Source organism: Otolemur garnettii, unplaced genomic scaffold (assembly GCF_000181295.1).
Source record: "Otolemur garnettii isolate 467f Iridium unplaced genomic scaffold, OtoGar3 scaffold00046, whole genome shotgun sequence".
Lineage (NCBI taxonomy): Eukaryota > Metazoa > Chordata > Mammalia > Primates > Galagidae > Otolemur > Otolemur garnettii.
Window position 1 is genome coordinate 2,722,392 of NW_003852441.1, and position 22,256 is coordinate 2,744,647.

General features: G+C 37.5%; 1 protein-coding gene and 1 pseudogene across 2 annotated transcripts in view; both read right to left on the reverse strand.

Annotated features, from left to right (window-relative positions):
- NCOR1 (nuclear receptor corepressor 1) overlaps window positions 1–22,256 on the reverse strand; it is a 181,712-nt gene that overhangs the window by 77,277 nt on the left and 82,179 nt on the right. Inside the window, exons 15-18 of the mRNA XM_012805930.2 lie at window positions 13,792–13,916; window positions 8,477–8,694; window positions 6,171–6,233; window positions 3,690–3,829 (exon numbers count right to left, since the gene is read on the reverse strand). Of these exons, the coding sequence (XP_012661384.1) occupies window positions 3,690–3,829; window positions 6,171–6,233; window positions 8,477–8,694; window positions 13,792–13,916 (546 nt within the window). The remainder of the gene's footprint in view (window positions 1–3,689; window positions 3,830–6,170; window positions 6,234–8,476; window positions 8,695–13,791; window positions 13,917–22,256) is intronic.
- LOC111725681 lies at window positions 11,476–13,642 on the reverse strand (annotated as a pseudogene). Its single transcript, XR_002773696.1, has 2 exons — window positions 13,605–13,642; window positions 11,476–12,578 (listed from the first exon to the last, which is right to left on the reverse strand). The product of XR_002773696.1 is annotated as a methylmalonic aciduria and homocystinuria type D protein, mitochondrial pseudogene (transcript).

Below are 22,256 nucleotides of genomic sequence, written 5' to 3' on the forward strand. Positions count from 1 at the left end.
AACCTGCCACCTTAGGTGTATGTGGCTGGCGCCTTAGCCACTGGAGCCACAGGCGCCGAGCCTATTATTTTAATTGTAATTAAAATGATTATAATAAAATGTTTGGAAGATGTTTTGATAGCTAATTTTATGTATCATCTTGGATGGGCCACAGTACTCAGATTTGGCCAAACATTATTTTCATTGTTTCTGTACAAGTGTGTTTAGGGAGTAAGATTAACACTTAAATCAGTGGACTCTGAGTAGATTATCCTCCATTATGTGAATGGGCCTAATCCAATCAAGAAGGCCACAAAACAAAGACTGACTGTTGGCTCGGTGCCTGTAGCTCAAGTAACTAGGGCGCCAGCCACATACACTGGAGCAGGCGGGATCACATCCAGCCTGGGCCCACCAAACAACAATGACAGCTGCAACCAAAAAATAGCCGGGTGTTGTGGTGGGCGCCTGTAGTCCCAGCTACTTGGGAGGCCAAGGCAAGAGGATCGCTTAAGCCCAAGAATTTGAAGTTACTGTGAGCTGTGATGCCACAGCACTCTGCCCCAGGCAACAGCTTGAGACTCTATCTCAGAAAAAAAGGAAAAAAAGACTGACTATCCTAGAATAAGAAAGGATTGTACTAGGAATTTGCCTTTGGACACCAACTGCAACTTCTCCCAGAGTCTCTTGCCTGCAGCCTGCCCCATCAGACTTTGGATTCACCAAGATTCTACAATCATGTGAGCCAATTCCTTAAATAGATAAGTATCTCTCTCCATGCATATATGTATGTATGTATATACGTATGTAGGTGTGTACATATATATTGCTGGTTCTGTTTGCCCAAAGAACCCTAATGTAACATTTATACTTAAAAACATATCTGATTCATTATTTACTTGAATTTCTCCCAAAATATTTTGGATGGTATCTCATGAAGTCAAGTCTTTAACTTGTCAGTAGACTCTTTTTGGTTTTGTTTACTTTCTTTTCCTTTACGTTTTGGTTGCTACAGGATTATTTTTAACTTTCACATTCTTATTTTTAACCTAAAAGCTCCCACCTTTTTATTTCAGACAGTCCCACTTTGTCACTCTTGGTAGAGTGTCGTGGCATCATAGCTTACAGCAACCTCAAACTCTTGGGCTCAAAACATCCTTTTGCCTCAGCCTCCCAAGTAGCTGGGACTACAGGCTCCCAACACAATGGCTAATTATTTTTAGAGAAGAGGTTTCGCTTTTACTCAGGCTGGTCTCGAACTCCTGAGTTCAAGCAATCCACCTACCTCAGTCTCCCAGAGTGCTACGATTACAGGTGTGAGCCACACCAGCTCTCAACTTTTATGTCAGTCAGTGTTTTACTTTGTATGTTCTTAATTTTAAGTTCAAATTCTAGTAAGTTTAAATATCTGCTTTTTCACTACCATTCTATCATTCTTTAATTATTCTCAAACTTTTTGGTCCAAGGATGCAACACTCTTAAATCCACTGCATGTCAACCTAAAGAACATATTTTATATCAAAAATATACATTTTCCCCAAACAAAATGTAACTTCTTGGAAAAGTGGCATTGTTTTACCTTTCTGGAAACTAATATCTGGCTTAACAGAATATAGCACAATTTTCAGAGGTGCTTCCCCATATAATGTAATTTGAGGATACCATGTTGTTCTGAAGTATATGAGAAAAACCTGGCTTCACATAAATAATGGACATGGAATAGCTGGAAAAGGGAAAAGTATTTTAATCGATTTTTCAGATTAGTAAAGATAGATATTATTCTTTGATACTATACCAAGATTCAGCAAATGCTCCTTTCTTAAAGGTTAGTTCCAGTGTGAAATCTGAAACTCTATCAGAGAACTTTCTGTAACCTACTTTACTAGAATCTGTTCATCTGTCTTACACTTTGATATATCTAAAAAACATTTTTATAAATCTTATCAATGTATGACATCAATTGTGAAATCATGAGTTGGTCATTTGAAAATACTGAGTCAAACAGATTTTTCAAATTTGGATATACTTCATTTATACAATACCAAATATCATATTGCCATGATCCCACTGATCTCATCACACAGTTTGTAATGAGAAAATGTTAAGCTCATGGTAAGAGATACACTTTTCCAAAATTCATGGTTTTTGTTTGAAAGCTCAAAATTTTTAAATGGTAAATAGTATCAGTTGTTTTCTTTGAAAGACAAGCTCACTCATGTATTCCCAAGAAAATATCCAACAAATATCCACATCTGAAAACCCACTGTTTATCTGTCATTCTTTAAATTAAAATGATATTACTCCATGAGGTTAGTTCATCTTAGTTCTTTTCCTTGAGAGAACCATCAGACTTTTGTATAGAGAAGAAAGACTTTATGAATATTTTCCATTTCATCATCACAGAATACAAAAAAGTCATATACTGTCAGGTACAGCGGCTCACGCCTATAATCCTAGCACTCTGTGAGGCCCAGGAGAGTGGATGGTTTGAGTTCAGGAGTTTGAGACCAGTGAGAGCAAGAATGAGACCCTGACTCTACTAAAAATAGAAAACTAGCCAGGCCTGATGGTGGGCACCTGTCGTCCTAGCTACTTGGGAGGCTGAGGCAAGACAATTATTCAAGCCCAAAAGTGTGAGGTTGCTATGAGCTATGACGCCATGGCACGCTATCCACAGTGACACAGTGAGACTCTGTATCAAAAAAAAAAGAAAGACATGCACTAAAAGGTTAAGATTTAATAAAACCATTTTTATTGCTTTATCAAGGACATTCTTAAGTGAAACTGGCATTTTAAGAAAAAACAAAAACTGGTTGGAAATGAAAAATACATTTGAATACTAGCACACTCTCATACCCTGCCATGATCTATACTAAGGTATCAGCCGTTTTACCCACCACTGCTTTGACACCATCAATGTGAATGTCAAAAGTGGAAAAAAGCAAGTAACATCTTAGTATTTTTCTGAAAATCATAGTTTTGACCTCACAGAGCCCCTAAAGGGCTTTAAGAACCACTACACTGGAACTTCCTTGTTAAGAAATTTTCAAAAATCTTATAATCTCTGATTTTTAATATTTATTCTATGGAATCTTTTCTCTGAAAAAACTTTTTTTTAAATATATAAAATCAACTCATGCAACATGATCCACAGAACTCCACTAAAGTTTTCAATTTGAACTCCAAAGGTTTATATTTTTTGAATCAAGTCTACAGTAAGTCAAGAGTACTAAATTCCTACAACTACAAATAGAAACCTAACTCCTTGAGCAATAGGGAAATAGTTAAACTATGCTGAGATATTAGCACAATTTTTACAGGTAAAAGCAATAAATAAAAATGCAAGACCCAAAAAAGTTTCTCTCAAAACCAGTCTCTGAACCTTAAACAAACAAAGGCCAGGTGCAGTGGCTCACACCTATAATCCTAGAACTCTGGGAGGCCAAGGCAGGTGGACCGCCTGAGCTCAGGAGTTTGAGGTCAGACTGAGCAAGAGTGAGATCCCATTATCTACTATAAAAAAAAAAAAAAAAAAAGCCAGGAATTGTGGTGGATGACGTTGCTATGAGTTATGACACCATAGTACTCTACCCAGGGCAACAGAGCGAGACTCTATCTCAAAAAAAAAGAAAGAAAAGAAATGAAAAAGAAAAAAACTACTAACTAAAAACCAGTAATCAAAATACACACACTACCCTTGAGATACTCACTTTCTGTTTATGCTGCTGCAAGAGGTTGTCAAGATTGTGTCGCCTTTTATAGTTAAAATAGAAGTTTTTACATTGAGCTTCACTTTTAGTTCCCACCATTTTGGCAATTGCTGCCCAGTTACGACCATGTTCTACTAGACCTATATTTTAAAGATAAAGGTAAAATATTAATTGAACAGTCACCTCATTAAGCAAGAGAAATAATAAATCAACTTTAATCATTAGCACTAAAACTGTGCTTTCAATTACTTATAATACATACTTCAATATTTACTGAAATACTCATTGACTCATTACTCATTTATAGCTCTATATGTTCTCCCCGAAATTTAAAACATGCTCCTTAAAGGAAGGATAGCTATGTACCTCCCCTGGGGCTAGAACACTGTTAAACTCATAGTAATAGCTCAAATACTTGTATTTGATTAAGTACTTTTACATTTCTGAAAATAGTATATCAATATAAAGTTAATAAAGTAATCAAATATACACAATACACATAAAATAATAAATGACTCCACATTTGTCCTTAAGTCAATTCGCCATTAAGCAATGCCCTCAAAAAAAAAAAAAATTAACCAGTTTAAAAAATTTCTATTGTACCACAATGAAACCTACAAGTTTCAGTTTAATACTCCTATAACTAATCAATACACATATACATACACACATAAACACAACAAAGATATGCAAATATGGTATATGTATACATGTAGAAAGCTTATTTACAAAGATATTCATTACATACAAGTATTCTGACAGCAGAAATTTTCAGTACAAATGTAATGATTTATAGTGAAACATCAGATTTTCAAGGTTCATATAAGCAGCTCCCTTAATAATAAAAATTGGAAAATCAGTTTCAAATCCCACCGATATATGAGTAAAAGACAAAAAGAGCAGCAACTAAAAGTCATATGTAGGTATATCTGCCTGAAAAATCACTTTACTTACTTAACCATGAAATTTTGATGGTAAGAATGAATGCAAATCTTTCTGAAAAATATACAAATTTGGCATTTGCTAATCGTGGCAAACAAACTTCAAATAAAAATATTTGGAAGACAGAATGCTTTAAACTGCTTTATTTTTGGTAAAGTTGCCTTATGTATGATTCTAATATGTATCATTCAGTTAACTACTAAATAAAAAATAAATACAAAATGTGTCATTCAAAGGTCAAGCGACTTGTACCTCTTTAAAACTGCAAGGTAGGCTCGGCGCCTGTGGCTCAAGCAGCTAAGGCACCAGCCACATACACCTAAGGTGGCGGGTTCGAATCCCCAGCCCGGGCCCACCAGACAACAATGATGGCTGCAAACAAAAAAAAAAATGGCCAGGCGTTGTAGCGGGCGCCTGTAGTCCCAGCTACTTGGGAGGCTGAGGCAGGAGACTCGCTTGAGCCCAGGAGTTGGAGGTTGCTATGAGCTGTGATGCCATGGCACTCTACCCAGGGGGATAGCTTGAGACTCCGTCTCAAAAAATAAAATAAAATAAAATAAAACTGCAAGGTAGGCTTGGCGCCTGTAGCACAGTGGTTATGGCTCCAGCTACATACACTGAGGTTGGAGGTTCAAACCCAGACAGAGCTGGCTAAACAATGATGACAACTGCAACAAAAATTAGGCACGCGTTGTGGCGGGTGCCTGTAGTCCCAGCTACTCGGGAGGCTGAGAAAAGAGAATTACTTAAGCCCAAGAGTTTAAGGTTGCTGTGAGCTGTGATGCCATGGCCCTCTACCAAGGGCAACATAGTAAGACTCTGTCTCAAAAAATAAATAAAAATTAAAAAAAATTAAAACTGCAAGGTAAATATTTAACCATCAAAAGAGTTAGCTAATCTTACTCAACATTAACAATTATTTATCCTATTAGAAATTTTAGTTCAATTTCTAACTATACTACATTAATAAGCAAAAAGAGAAAAATAAGATCTACAAAGTTTTGGAGTTAAGATGAAGACTACACAGCTAAAAAAGTGGTAGAGACAATTCAAACCTTGGTCTGACTCGTTACAAGTTCATGTCTCACCTCTGAATCACACTGCAATTTCTTAGTGGTTTTCAATCAAACCAAATGTAAATTGAACAAATATTTACTATAATCTTAAACGCAGCTTTTAAATAATGGAAACAGACTTTCTATCAAAACTCATACCAAAATAATTTGGAATGTAATCCTAACTATTCTAAAAGAGTGAAAGTAGCCTACTTGCTCCCTAATAAAATGACATGCAAAATAAAAATGTACAGAGAATCTTAAATACCTCAAATTTGGGTGTCTTAAACAAGGTTCACTGGTGGTACCTTATTAGAAACTACACTATCAAAAAGAACTCTAAGTTAATTCTATTTGCCTTTTAGAAAAATTTTCTTTCTTTATTTTCTTTAGTGGTGGGTCAATTAAAAAAAAAAATCAGTACCATCTCATTCCTGACTATTAACTCTAAAAAACCAAAACACTGAGAAATCAGAAAACTTACCTTTTTTGGCAACTTCCATCTCCTCTTCTGTCCATCGAGAGGTCTCTACAGGCTCTGTGGAAACTGAAATAAAGAGAAAACCCAATCAGGCAGAGAAAAATAACGTTAAATCCTTCACTCCATTTAAACTATAATCTATTTATATATCTGATACAAAAGCCTGTTTAAAACATTTGATTAAGGAAACTATGGAAATAGGATGGCATCAGCCTCTCTCCTATTGAACTAGAACAACAAATTCAACACTTCCCAGTGTTATACTTTTCAATGTTCTTGAAAGTACCATCCATGTCTACATTTTTGAACATCTTTAGCTTATTTTTGTCTTTTTTTTTAGACAGAGTTTCACTTTCTTGCCCTCTTTAGAATGCCATGACATCACAGCTCACAGCAACCTCAAACTCTTGGGCTTAAGAGATCCTCCTGCCTCAGCCTCAAGTACCTGGGTGCCCAACACAATGCCTGGCTATTTTTGGAGACAGTGTCTTGCTCTTCCTCAGGCTGGTTTGAATTCCTGAGTGGAAGCATTCCAGTCACCTCAGCCTCCCAGAGTGCTATTATTGTAAGTGTGAGCCACCATACCCAGCCTTTAACTTATTTTTGAAGAAATTACTTAGTGGAGAAGGCACTGCCTTCTGCCCCTCCAACCCTCCTCTCTCAGTCAAAGGAAGCAACAATCCTCCTCTTTCCTATCCGGATAAGAGTCTTTCTCCTCTTCTCTGAACACCACCTCATCCTCACTCCTGGAGACTCTTGTTCATCACTGAGTGTCTGCCATTCGGTAGGCATAGATGATCATGAACTGAGACTATCAGGCACAATATGGGCTCCTGCTATATTCCCTGTCTCAATTAACAGTACCATCATCTACTCAGTCACTCAAGTTATTAACAGGCTCCTGAGACTGATCTCAGGATACTTCCTCCCATTTACCACTCGTACCCAATGACATGGGTCAACTCTAATCTCATGAATCCATCCCTCCCTTGCCTGGGCCACTGTGTACAAAACAGAAGTCCTTTTATCTGGTCCCTCTGCCTCCAGGCTAACCTGATGGCCAGAACTGCCACCAGAGCTGTCTTCTTAAGACACACATCTAATCCTTAGCACTCTTCTTATTTAAAAACCTTTGCAAGCTCTCTACTTTGAATTCAAAGCAACAAGACTTATCATGATCTGCCCCCAGCCTATCTTCCATCCTCCTGTCTAATTAGTTCTCCCACAAATTAGTGTTTTTGCCATTCCCTGAACTTGTGTTTTCCCTCATCCTTCATCTCCCAGTAAAACTGATACCACTGAACCACAGATGATGGTACTTATCATTAGCATACTCCTTTTTTAAGCTAATGAGACAACACCCAGTAAGAGAGAAAAGGATGCCTGGACTCTTAATCCGGTATTCCCTTGCCAAAGAATTTGTTCCTATGAAAAGTAATTTCAAAGAAAAAAAATGCTATGTAAATAAAGACATTTTTCATTATAGAGTTATCCACATGTATTGCTTTCAAAGAGAGTCAGGGGATAGCCTCATCATTCAGCAATAGGGGAATGGTCAAACAAACCTTATCTCAATATTATACAGCCATTAAAGAGCAATGGAGTTTACTCAAAAATTAGGAAATATTTGTGATATATACTAAGTGAAAACATCAGAAAACAAAGTAACACGTACCACAAGATCACAGCTAAGTAAAAATGAAAAACAGCTATATTCTATATTAAGGTCGCAGAATTATGACTGATGTTCTCTTTCTTCTTCCTTTTCTTTCTTTTTTTTGGGGGGGGGATGATGTTCTTTCAAAAGGCTTTGGTATTAACGTTTAAAAAGTTTAAAGACCACACTTGAGGATTCTTTTTTTATTTGTTTGTACTTTTTGAGGCAGAGTCTCACTATGTCGCCCTCAGTAGAGTGCTGTGGCATCACAGCTCACAGCAACCTCAAACTCTTGGGCTTAAGTCAGCAATTCTCAACCTGTGGATCGTGACCCACAGGAACTGTATTAAAGGGTTGAGAACCACTGGCTTAAGTGATTATCTAGCCTTAGCCCCCCAAGTAGCTGGGACTACAGGCACTCACCACAACACCTGGCTATTTTTTGTTGTAGTTGTCCTTTCTGTTTAGACAGCCCGTGCTGGGTTCAAACCCACCAGCTTTGGTGTATGTGGCTGGCGCCATAACCACTGTGCTACAGATGCCGAGCCTTGAGGATTATTTCTATTAAAAACATACATCTGTCCTATCCCAGCACTGAAAGCAAAATCCCAAACAAAATTACGACCTATCCATGCCAATCTCTCCCACTCACTGGGTTCTGGTGGCGGTGGCAGAGGTGGAGGAGGCTCTTCGGTGGCCGCTGCAGCTGCAGCACTGGCAGCTGCAGCTTCATTCGTCATGGACCTGGTAATGCGCCCCTTTCGGCGGCCCTGACTGTTGGCAGTCTTTCGCCCCCGGGGTGTGGCCTGCTCTCTCTCTTCAGTTTCTTCTGTTGTACCTTCCAGCTTATCTTTTTCCTTGGTATTTTCTCTGGACACAAAACCAAATGAAAACTTGTATGATTTAGAAGTACAGAGACATCAACGTTTTAGTCTTGAACATTCTTTAAACAGAAATTTAATAAAACTCCCGGATCCCTCAGTTACTTAAAAAAATTATGAAAAATTCTGCTATGCCATAATTTTGAGAAGCTCTAACTGGCTCAAATTAAGATGTTTTACATATTAATGGACTTCAATGTAAACATGTTTCGAAATAACGCATTTGGAAGCTAGAACATTCCATGAAGAAATAACAAATGGCAGCAGAAACCCCCTAGATCGACAATTCAGAGGCCACCAGTAAGCACAGCAACAGGCAAGAAGCTGGGGGTTCATCCTGCCTTGGCTCGAAGTTATCTTATCTATAAATTGAAGACGGTGTAACAGATGATCTTCATGATAGATGCCTTTTCTGCAGTTATAATCCATAATATTGTTTTATTAAACCAGACTCCATGTCCAATACTAATTATGTACAAAAAGGGCAGTACAACTTAGTAGTAGGGAGCACAGCCTCTGGGGCCAGGCTGTCTGGGCTCATACCAGAGCTCTGTGGGTTTAACAGCCATGCGATTACATGGGACAAGCTGCCTCACCTCCATAGACTCAGTTCTTCATCTGTAAACTGAGGATAACAGTTTATTTCATGGCACTGTTGCCAAGACTAATGGAGTTACTTTTACATAAAGTGCTTAGAACAGTGCCTAGAATACAGTAAGTATCACATTTGTTTGCTGTTATTAAGGCTAAACCTCTCTCATAGTCTCAGGCACTTAGATAAAACTTAACAAATGGTAGTTACTATTAATAGCAGTAGTACTATAAAATAATATTAGAAGGCCATTCTCTGTACTAGTTATCTCCCACGGCTCTTATATTTAAGAATAAGTTACTTAATGTGTATTTTTACAAATGAATGGATAGATGGCAACACCCAAAGACTCAATTATTCTTACCTAATGGAAGATCCTGACTTTTCTGAACTTTTATCAACTTTAAGTAAAGACCTATTATATAATAGTTCACTAACTTCTAGACTTTCCCCCCAAAATTTTATTTTAAATAAAATTGAAAATAATTCTTTCCCCCTCATCCTAAATTGAAGTTACTATGTAGCTCTTTCCTTTCACGTCATCGTTCCCTGTCAATCTGGCTTCTGTTCTACAGCCTCTTGTTAAAGATGTTTTATCAAAAGAAATTAATAACTATATTACAAACTGGAAAATCAAACGACCTCTTCTCACATTGTCTTTCTGCTACAACTGACACTGTGGACAATTCTTCCTTTTCTATGCTTTTCGACTTAGCTTTTAAAATATCCCTGCTGCTATTCTGGCTCTCCTTTTGGAGATGGCCTTTCTCCTCTCATCCTTTCATACAGGGATTCCTCAGGTCTCTACTCTGGAGCCTTAGATCTCTGTAAGGTTAACTATTCTCATCAATTCTCCAGGGATAACTCCTAATCTCTACATTAGGACTCACCTCCTACCTTCTAAGATCCAGATTTGTCTTCCCAACCACCTGCTAACACAGCCACTTGGATTTCCCATCACCTAGACGGAACGTATCCTAAGTCATGCTCATCCTCAACACTTGTTTCTTGCTCTGCCTCATGAGATGTCTGTTAACAGTCCTACCATGTTCATAATCATCAGGTTTACAGGTTGGACATCATCTGTAGCTCTCTCACCTTTCCTTTACTTCCTTTCTCAGGCCACATTTTGATTACTGCATCCACTATCTACCACTATTATACCTATACCTTACTATCACAATCCTGGTTTGTTTGTTTTGGGTAACAGTCTCCTTCACTCTCCTATCTCTGTTCATGCCACACTGCCAATGATCAACATTCTTGTGGGACAGCTTTGGCAATAAACCACTCCATCCATTCTCATCTCTACCTGACTATTTCCCAACAAACCCACAATATAGCTCCCTGAGAAAGTCTAACATTTTAGCTTTGATTAAGGTTCTACATAATCTAAGCCCAATCCACATTCCATTTCTCTTCTTCACATACATTATGTACCAGTCCAGTGAAATCATTCTCTGCATTTCTCAAAGCAGGGTACCTACACATGCTCCTCCCTCTACTTTATCCATATTAACCACTAGTTCTGCATGAAGTCCTCCAAATTCATCAGGCAGAAGTAACCTCAACCTGTTTTCAATCTCCCAACATATTTCAGTGGTTCTGTTCATTTCTTATTTCCAGGTTTTTTGTTTTTTGGATTTCGTTGAGACAGAGTCTCACTCTGTCTCCCTGGGTAGGCTGTTGTGGTGTCATAGCTCACAGCAAACTCTTGGGCAAACAGTTATGACTGTTGTGGTGTCATAGCTCAAACTCTTGCCTCAGCCTCCCAAGTAGTAGGGACAATAGGTGTGCGCCACTACACCTGACTAGTTTTTTTATTTTTAATAGAGATGGGATCTTGCTCTCGTTCAGGCTGTTCTTGAACTTCTGAGCTCAAGCAATCCACCTGCCTCACCCTCCCAGAGTGCTAGGATTACAGGCATGAGTTACTGTGCCAGGTCAACTTCCAAGTCTTAAAAATTATTTTTTAAATAGTACTAGTACCTTGCCTAATTCTATTCTACTACATCATAAATTACCTGGGAATACTACATATTGTATGTAATTTGCATCTTCCCTAAGACCTAGCTCATACAAGTGATAAAAGAATGCTTACAAAATAATTTAGAAATTTTAAGAAAAAAATTAATATATGATAGGTTCTACCTGAATATGGTATAATTTTTTTAATCATAACCAAATGTGTGATTTACTTTAGAGCAAAAATATTAAAACTGAGTTTTTTTTCCCAATAAAGGGGAGAAATAACAATGAGAGGTTATACCCTGGTTACATGTTAATTACCACAGAAATAAGTATCTTTTAAAAATTGAAGTCTTTGACAGTGTTTACAGATCAACCCCAATGTTACATACAAACAGTTCAGCAAATAAACTGACATTACTGCTAGTCTCCACTTAATTTCTTTGTAATATGACTGTCTGGTGTTGCATTAGTGAAGATACTTCCTACAAATACATGGGTACCCCAGAGACTATGACAAATCACTTTACAGCATCCAAGATCATCAACAGAGAATCCTGGATGTTGGGAGCGTTCATCTGTTTCAAAAAGAGTGTTGTTTGTACATGGTCCAAAAAAATGCCAAATCTGATGATGGGTCAATAAAGTCAGACCAGTATCCTTCAGTTCAAAGAGTACCGCACATTTCCTTAGCACCAATGATGAACTTTTCTAAGAGCATTTATTTCTCTTTCAGTTTCTACCTAATCACTCCATTCACTCAGAAGACTCAGTCTTCTGTGTTACAGTCAGAATCATTAGTTTGCTATTAACTACTTCTGGAAATAGTGATTCAAAGTTATCTTCGCAGCAATTCTGGACCTGTTTGGATTGCGGTGTTACTTTCTTGTTCCACAGATGTATCACTACCCTGAAGCTCATTTACATTGTGCGCCATCACAATGTATATCTTTCACTTGATAAAAGGTTCTCCTAGAACATTAGGCAAAGTTTTATGAACCAGGCTTTTCTTCTGTGAAGCAATCCCATTGAGATGACAATCAAAACCTAAATTCCCAGGAAACTGGAATCTCTGCTTTTGAGGTCCAAATGGTCCCATAGTTGCATCAGGCCAATTTGTTCGAGAGCATTTATCTGGAGGTGCAGTGGCCACATGAGACTCATCAGAACCTGATGATCCTGCAGTTGAAAAGGCTTTGGGATTGACAACCCTTTTAACTAAAGAGCAAAACCCTGGGAGACAGGAAACCAGTCTGGCTCTGTTACAAAGCACAGCCAGCAGCGAGTGAGAGGACTGTTGCAAAAAAGATTTTCTTTTGTAAAGTTAATCCAGTCACCACCAAAGCCATCAGCAATCCAGAACCTGACTGTTCCTACCATCAAAATGGTGGCCACATTAATTGTTAAAGCTAATGTAAAAATATTTTTTAAATTCTTTTATAGGTATCTTCCTAAAGTACAAAATTAAAATGGCATGAATATATGACTCTTTAAAAACCATATCAAGTCACTTGGGCTGCTTTAGTTGCTACAAAACTAGGTAAACCTTAAATATTCCCAAGAGGACTACAGAAATAACATGATAAATATTAAAAAGAAACAAACTACGGATGCATGCAATAACCTGGATGTATCTAAAAAGCATTCATGCTAAGTAAAAGAAGCCATACAAGAGAGATTATGTGTTGTATGATTCCATTTATGTGTAATTCTAGAAAAGGCAAAACAGATTGGTGGCTCCCAGAGGCCGGGAATGGGAGTGAGAAGGAGAGAGACTGACTACAAAGGAGCCTACAGTAACTTTCCTGAGTGATGAAAACATTTTGAATCACAATTGTACTAATTGCTATGCAAATGAATATGCTTGTCAAAATGCATCAAGGCATACACTTAAAATTGCTGTATTTTATTTTACATAAATTACAAAGCTAATCCTTGAAGTGAAAACAACCAAACCAATGCTGATCCCCTCCTCCACCCTAGCCCTGGACCTGCACAAAGCATCAGCAGTAACTGTCTGAGAGACCGATCATAAGTTAATTTTCATTATATTTTGCTTTGTTTTCCTGATTTTCTATAATGTACAAGAATTACTTTCATAACCAAGAAAACCGCAACTAAGCAAGAACTCTATTTTATATGATAAAACTCAGTACAAATGGAATATAAGATACAGAAATGAAAACTCTTCCTTTCTCAGCATCTTTACACTATCAAATGTACATTGAGTCAAAAAAGATCCCAAGGAATCTTCCAAATCAAAGATTAAATTTTATTTAATATAGCTTGGTGATAAGTATTGTAAGTATTATTGTAAACTATCCCTTCTGAAGTAAAACCTTTGACTGGCAAATGAGTTTAGTAAGTCCAAAGTCATATTTACTAGAATATTTCATTCCTAAATCATGCTAAGTTAATCATGTCACTATTAGTCAAAGGACACTACTGATGGATTCTTTTATCTATAATTTCAATATACATAATTTTGTTATTTAAAAATAACATTTAACTTATTAGTTAACTCACTTAGAGTCCTCTTTCTCATCTTTTTCTTCTTCATCTTTCTTTTCCTCTTCTTTCTTTTCTATTTTCTCAGCTTTATCCTCTTCTTTTTCTTCTACTTTATCTTCTTGTGAGGGTCGGGCAATTTGCTGCTAGAACAGACCATCATTTGCAAAATTCAAAGGTAACAGAAATAGATCCTCAGATTACGAAGAAAAATATCTATATAAAAGTTTTTAAGTAGTTAGTAATCATTTACAATAAAATTGGTGGTCATATATTTAAAAGTCATTGTAGGGCTTTTTAAAGCATCCTTTATATATTGCTTAAAGGATCATACATACAAACCAAAAAAAATGCTCATAGTATCTGGACCCACCAAAGAGGTGAAAATGTTAAGATTTTTCACTTAGAAATCTTAAGTTGGGCTCGGCGCCTATAGCTCAACCGGCTAAGGCGCCAGCCACGTACACCTAAGGTGGCGGGTTCGAATCCCCAGCCCGGACCTGCCAAACAACAATGACGGCTGCAACCAAAAAATAGCCGGGCATTGTGGCGGGCGCCTGTGGTCCCAGCTACTTGGGAGGTGGAGGCAGGAGACTCGCTTGAGCCCAGGAGTTGGAGGTTGCTGTGAGCTGTAATGCCACGGCACTCTACCCAGGGGGACAGCTTGAGGCTCTGTCTCAAAAAAAAAAAAAGAAATCTAAAGTTGGTTCCTTCTTTTTTGCAACCCCCCACATCTACTCTGTCAATTAAGCATTCTAATTTTACATTAAAATTTAACAACACATACATAATTTATCAAACTATCTCCCTAGTATGGGGTACTTGATATGTCGTCAATTTTTTCACCATTATGGTTAATGCCATAAGCAACATCTTAAGTGTTTACACTTTGGGGGGAATTAATTTCCATTTAACAGAACTGTAGACAGCTATGGTCATTACTAAGACTGAAATAATTCAGAAAAATGCTAAAGATGTATAATAAAAAGAAAAGAAGTAAAATGGGTCAAATATTTCTAAGCTGGGCAGTCAGATTATGGACTACTTTATTTTGACGTCTCCTTTACTAAAATTGCAACTCTAAAGGAGAAAAGTGAAATTAACGTTGTGTTGAGTATTATTACAGTAGTCCTCCCCTTATCCAAGGTTTCATTTTCCAACATTTTAGCTACTTAGGGTCAACTGCAGTCCAAAAATAGGTGAGTAGAGTATGCTATTTGGAGAGAGAGACCACATTCTCATAACTTTTGTTAGAGTATGTTGTTATAATTGTTCCATTTTTATCATTATTGTTGCTAATCTTTTACGGTGCCTAATTTACAAATTAAACATTATCACAGGTATATATGTATAAGAAAAATCATAATGTACATGGGGTTTCATATTCATGGTTTCAAGTATCTACTAGGAATCTTGGAAGATATCCCTCTATAGATAAGGGGACACTACTATATTATTTAATTCAAAATTAAGACAGCATACCCTAATTAGGACTGAACTCCAACACATCTCTACAGAAAAGGGGTGTGGCCTGCATGCCTACCTCCATCCCCATCCTTTGCTGCTCTAGATTACTAAGCAAGCCCAACACAAATCCTTTTTTTTATTACGTTTTTAGTATTATCTAGGTTTTTTTAATTAAATCATAACTGTGTACATTAATGTATTTATGGAGTACAATGAGCTGGTTTTATATACAATTTGAAATACATCAAACTGGTTAACACAGCCTTTACCACACTTTCTTAATTATTGTGTTAAGACAATTATACTCTACACTTAGTAGATCTGACATGTACCTTTGTAAAATGCACCATAGGTGTGGTCCAACCAATTACCCTCCCTCCACTCATCCTTCCCCCTCCCCTCATCTCCCCTTCCCCCTTCATCTTGGGCTATAGTCGGGTTATGGCTTTTTATATGTAAGTGTGGGTGCTTAAATATTGGTTTCATCGTAGAGCTGGGTACATTAGATAATTTTTCTTCCATTCTTGAGACACACTCTGTTAAGAAGAATATGTTCCCGCTCCATCCATGTAAATATAAAATACAAATCCTAAACATACTCAGCACTTACATGACCTTCTACCCTTCCCTGCCTGCTAAAGTCCTACATATCCTCTGAAATTTAGTTCAAAATGCTACATCTCCTGTGACCCTTTCTTTTTTTTTTTTGAGATGGAGCCTCAAGCTATCCCCCTGGGTAGAGTGCCACAGCATCAAGCTCACAGCAACCTCCAACTCCTGGGCTCAAGCGAGTCTCCTGCCTCAGCCTCCCAAGTAGCTGGGACTACAGGCGCCCGCCATGCCTGGCCATTTTTTGGTTGCAGCCGTCATTGTTGTTTGGCAGGCCCGGGCTGGGGATTCAAACCTACCACCTTAGGTGTATGTGGCTGGCGCGTTAGCCGCTTGAGCCACAGGCACCGAGCCGACCCTTTCTTGATTTCCACAGAGAAACTCCCTCCGCTGCAGGTCTATACCTGCTCATAGCACTGTCACCAGCTGACCTAGAATCTGGTTATCAGCATCTGTCTGGCTCACTGTGTTATCGTCTCCTCAGAGATAAGAACACAGTCTTATGCATCTAAGCATCCCCAGCTCCTTGGAGAGTTTCTAGACCATGGTATGTGTCTGCATGTTTTGGATACAACAAATATAAAATTCCTTTATTCTTGTGATTTGAAAAGTTTTTAACCCACCCATCCCCAACTTTCACTCTTATCCAGGCTAATGTCAATGTTGCCTCATAATAACTCCTTCTGTCTTACCTGTTCCTTTCACCAGACAACATAGAAGGGATACATTTATTTTACATAAATTTTCCTTAATTTATAATAGCTTCTCAAAGTCTTCTACCTACTCACCAAAACTAAAATCTGACTTATTCTTTAAGATAACAAGGACTCCACTGGCCTCTCCCAAAGAAGTCCCGTATTTGCCTCCTTATAATCCATGAGGGAAGGAAGAAGAATCTGTATCCTTTATCCCTACCTGCCACTTCTAGAACATTGCTGAACTGTGATATTTTAAAAATATCTTCTTTTTCACATTCCACGCAATCTCCCTATGACTTTTTCTCTTTTGCTGTTACCGAATGATTTCTTGAATACTCCCTATATCCATGTAGATAATTTCATCATGCAGCTCATCAGGCTATGGCATTACTCTTCAAATTTCAAAATGCACATGAATGGCTTTTATAACACACTCCCCTCAATCAACTTAACATCCCATAATTCATATATGTTTAGGACATGTTTATTAAACTCACCCTAGAGAAATCACCAACACCTCATCATCAAAGGGTGCTGGTTCACCTCACAGATCCCCAAATCAAAGTTTTCTCTCCAAGTATGACCATCCATTAATTCCCCATCCATATCACACCTTCCTGCTGCTTTGCCCTCATCATGACTTTTGATCCCTTATTTTATCAAATTTTCACAGTCCATGAAGAAGAACTATGGCTCTGACCCCACTTGCTAAATCATTACAATACAAGGATTCCCTCAATCACTTTATCTTGCCTTTTTAATTTCTCTCACCCTGGCTAACTGTTAGTTTCCCTTTTTTCTGGGCATTTATTATGACAGAAAACTGAGAAATCAGGGAGATTTTCAAATCTGTATTCTTCAACCATGAACATATTTGCTTTATGGGAATGTTCTCCTCAGCTCTGACTTCTTAGCATATGACAGTCATCGTAAAAAATGCCAATAACCTCACCCTGCCACAAAAGTAACAGTAAGATGAACTGAACCAGTAAGATGGCATACTAACAACAAAGCCTGCCTTCTGCCTATCAAGGGAGCTATGTAACCCCAGAAAAATGGTTTACAGCCTTAAGACATGATGGGAACATGTCAACTCAGCAAAAGCCAAAGAAAGACATTCCCTTAGACTTGGATGACACATACAATCTTATTTCCATAATACTTTTCTAATGCCAAACAGGGCTTTAGACTATGTAAGTAAACACACACATTCCCTGCTGCTTAAAATCCAGCCAACAGCTAACTTCACTCCTCTATCCTAGTTCTAGAGATTAAGAACCAACTATAGCATCTGCTTAAACCCGTCAATGTGAAGAAGATGGTAGCTCTTAGCTGTTAGCTCTACACACAGTGTACAAAAGATCTGAAGAAACAGAATTACTGCACTGGAAATAAAAACAAATGTGGAGGCAACACGTTGCCAGATTTCAGGTTGTATTACAAAGCTATAGTGATCAAAACAGCATGGTAATGGCACAAAAATAGAGACATAGATCTATGGAATAGGATAGAGAATCAAGAGATGAACCCAGCCACATATCGTCATTTAATCTTTGATAAGCCTAACAAAAACATGCAATGGGGAAAAGAATCCTCATTTAACAAATGGTGTTGACAGAACTGGTTATCCACATGTAGAAGACTGATACTGGACACACACATTTCACCACTGACAAAAACTGATTCTTGTTGGATAAATCTTTTAAATTGAAAACATGAAACAATAAAAATTCTAGAAGAGACTACAGGGAAAACACTTGAAGATACTGGCCTGGGAAAAAACACCCTCCCCCTAGCAATTGCAGCAAAATCAAGCTAAAAATCTTTACAGCTAAAAGTATCACAAAGCGAACAGACAGCCTGTAGAATGGGAGAAAATTTTTGCATGTTATCAATCTGACAAAGGCCTGATAACTAGAATCTACACAGAACTCAAATTAAAAAGAAAAAGTTCAAACAACCTTCTCTATAAGTGGGCAAGAGATTCAAACAGAAACTTCTTGGATGATGACAGACGAATGGCCAACAAACACATGAAAGAATGCTCATCATCTTTAATCATCAGAGAAATGCAAAGCAAAACCACTTTGAGATATCACCTAACTCCAGCAAGATTAGACCACATCACAAAGTCTCAAAACCAGATGCTGGCATGGATATGGACAGAAGGGAACCCTTCTACACTGCTGGTGGGAATGCAAACCAATACAGCCTTTTTGGAGAGAAGTATGGAGAATCCTCAAAGATCTAAAAGTAGACTTTCCATTTGACCCTGCAATCCCATTACTAGTTATCTATTTATTGCAGCTCAATTCATAATTGTCAAGTCGTGGAAGCAACCTAAGTGCCCATCAATCCATGAATGGATGAACAAACTGTGGTATATAGTATACCATGAAAAGCTACTCAGTCATTAAAAAAGATGGAGACTTTACATCTTTTACATTTACCTGGATAGAGCTGAAATATATTCTTCTAAGTAAGTATCACAAGAATGGAAAAATAAATATCCAGTGTACTCCATACTAATATGAAATCAATATATAAACAATTTCATGTTCATAAGAACAATAAAATACTGATGTAGTCCAGTTCAGGGGTAGAGGGAAGTGAGAGGGAAGAAGCGAAGGATGTTTGGCGGAAGGAGGGCACGAGGCAGGATCTCACCTAATGTGCACCTTGTGAGGATGTATAACATGCCCCCTGGGAGAGAGGCTCATCTACAAAGGGGACTTTACTGTGGAAAGGAGAACAATGTAACCCAAAAATTGTAACTTCATATTAATTTGAATAAAAAAAGAAAAATAATTGCTGCATTAGAGTCTGCAGAAGTATGTGGCACCTCTCCAGAACCTTTCACCATTCTGTATACTGACTAGGCAGCAGTGAGTGGAAAAGAAGGGCAGTCAGCAGCAACTAAGACCTCTCTGGGTGATGTACATAAAGACCTATCCTAACTGTCACGGACATTTAACAAGTAAAGAACTGCCTCTGGTTTAAAGAAGAGGTGGATAGAACTACTGTTATTTCAGGCAAATGAAATGTGCCAATCTATGTGATCTGGGATGAAAGTTACAAGTTATGTCCTCAATCCCTTCAGCAAGCTGGCTGGAGCAGAAGAGGTCCACAGTTTCAAAAGGAAACCCTTCTACAAGTTGCTTAAGGAGACACGAGCATCCTCAAGGGCTCCCTGTCCAGCCTTCCCCTCTTCTTTAAACCCAACATTTAACAGTCAATATGAGAGTTTAATTGCCAGGCTTGAAAGTAATTATAGTTGTTATAATCCCAGCAACTTGAAAGGCAAGATCACTTAAGACAAGGAGTTTGAGACCAGCCTGGATAACATACCAAAACTCTGTCACTTAAAAAAAAGAAAAGAAAAGAAAAGAAAAAAATTAGCCAGGAACTATGGCACACACCCATAATCCCAGCTACTCTGGAGGCTGAGGCAGGAGGATCACTTGAACCCATAAGTTCAAGGCTGCAGTGAGCTGTGATTGTGCGATTATACTCCAGCCTGGGTGACAGAGCAAGACCCTGTCTCTTCTCTCTCTCTCTCACAAAGTTTAACTCTGTTTGTGAGATTCTCGTAACACAAAAATATTTTTGCCAAATAACAAGCTATTCACTGTAGATGCAAAGGCACATTATAAAACAAAATGAAAATTCAAGTGAAAAGTGAAAGGCAAATATATTTCAACTTGATAAAGAATAGGATTTCATTTCAGCTGGGTCCTCTTTTAGCAAGATCAAATAGAGTTTATGGTAAGATTTGTTCTACTATATCTAACTGACTACATTTCATATATATTCTATTTCTATTTGTTAAAATATTCAAGTCTTTAGAAAACAGAAAAATAGACAAATTCCCACTGAGCAGATAGTAAGATGCCACAAAACTAAAAGACTAAATTAAAGAACATGAAGCAATATTTAAATAAAAATGTGTAAGAGGAAAAATAATTTTTAAAAATGTATAAGTGAATGAGAGAATAAAGTACTGTTCACCCCTATGCAGTATTTTCCTTAAAAATATGCTTCAGGAAGTAAACAGAAAATATCTTAAGCCTATCTTACCAAAATATTTTATATTGGTAACTAATGCCTTTAAAACAACTGACTTTTGGTTAACTTTCTAAAGAGTGAAAGCTGTTAATCACCAAAAAACCCATCACAGTGATGGCAAGAAAGACAACAGTGGCTGCCATTCCTGGGCACTCCCTATGTGCCTGACACCACACTCTAGGAACTTTACATACACACCCATCTTAAACCACAAGGTGAGTGTTACTGCTCCCACCCTCACCAACATCTCACCAAGTACAAGCACTCATCTACAGTTACACGGGTAAAAAGCGGGCAGTAGCATTTTACAGAGTAAAGGCTCTTATCATTCTAACAAATTTTTAAATTTCCCTAAAACATTCTATCTACAGTGATTAGCTAACAGTTTAGTCAGAAATTCTTTTATAAAAAAAATCCGAAAGAAAGAAATTCTTTTGACTTCAAATTACTACATTTACATTAAGTATACGCTTCCAAATACTTTTAGGGAATAAAAACACACAGGCATAAATTGGAAAACATCAGATAAAGGAAAAGCACAGATTCCTATGAAAAGTAATCAAGTATTTAGAAATGTGCCGTGGTGTCACAGCTCACAGCAACCTCCAACTCCTGGGCTTAGGTGATTCTTTTGCCAGTAAGATTCTCTCCCAAGTAGCTGGACTATAGGTGTCCACCACAACGCCCAGGTATTTTTTTTGTTGCAGTTTGGCCAGGCTGGGTTTGCCCCTCTCGGTATATGGGGCCAGTGCCCTACCCACTGAGCCACAGGCGCCACCTACAGGGTATGTTTTCTAACAATGATTTGCTTTCCAAATAGGTAAGCAAGTTCCCATAGCAGTAGCATAGTAGTAATTCCATAGACAGTGACAGACTTGCTAGATGGGAGTTTATGCTGGAAAATACAGCACTTCCCAAGGGAAGAAATTCTTACTTCTAACAAAAACAATATACATAGAATCAAATTACTACTTGGCAAGTTATTTATAATTCTAGATTTTAAGAGTAGTTTTTGACTTTCAATCTGCAATACGTATTCACTGCTTCAACTAAAATACTTTTCATGAATTCTAATAAATTGAACTACAAAAATAGTTTAGGGCGGTATCTAACAATTTTGAAAGACAAATTAAAATTTCTGCCAATCATCTTCAAACATAATTTTCACAAAAATATAAATATTTTTCTCATTGTACTATAATTTTTTTAAGACTAAAATTCATTTTCAAAGTAACGCATAAGGTTCTCCAAGGCAACATCAGGTTTAAAAAAAAAAATTGAGCTTCACAAATTTGTAATCTATCAATATCATACTGTACATTCATCAGCTGAATAAAAATTACTTCCTATGGGAGATGGTTGGGAGTAGGAAGAATAGAAACTGAAAGGGTCAAGTACAAACTTCAGCAGAACTCAACAGAATCTTGAAGGAAATTTGCCACAAGGGCTGAGGGATCATCTCAGGTAATTCCTCTTGACTGGAACTTGATTGGATAACAGAGCAGTAAAGTGATTTTCAAATTAGTTGGGTCTCTATACTCACCAGGGTAAAATCAAGAAGGTTGATACACAGATTTTAAAATTCTTAACACTGTAACTAATTTTTTCTAAAGCAGTCTTTCTGAACTTTTTTTTTTTTTTTTT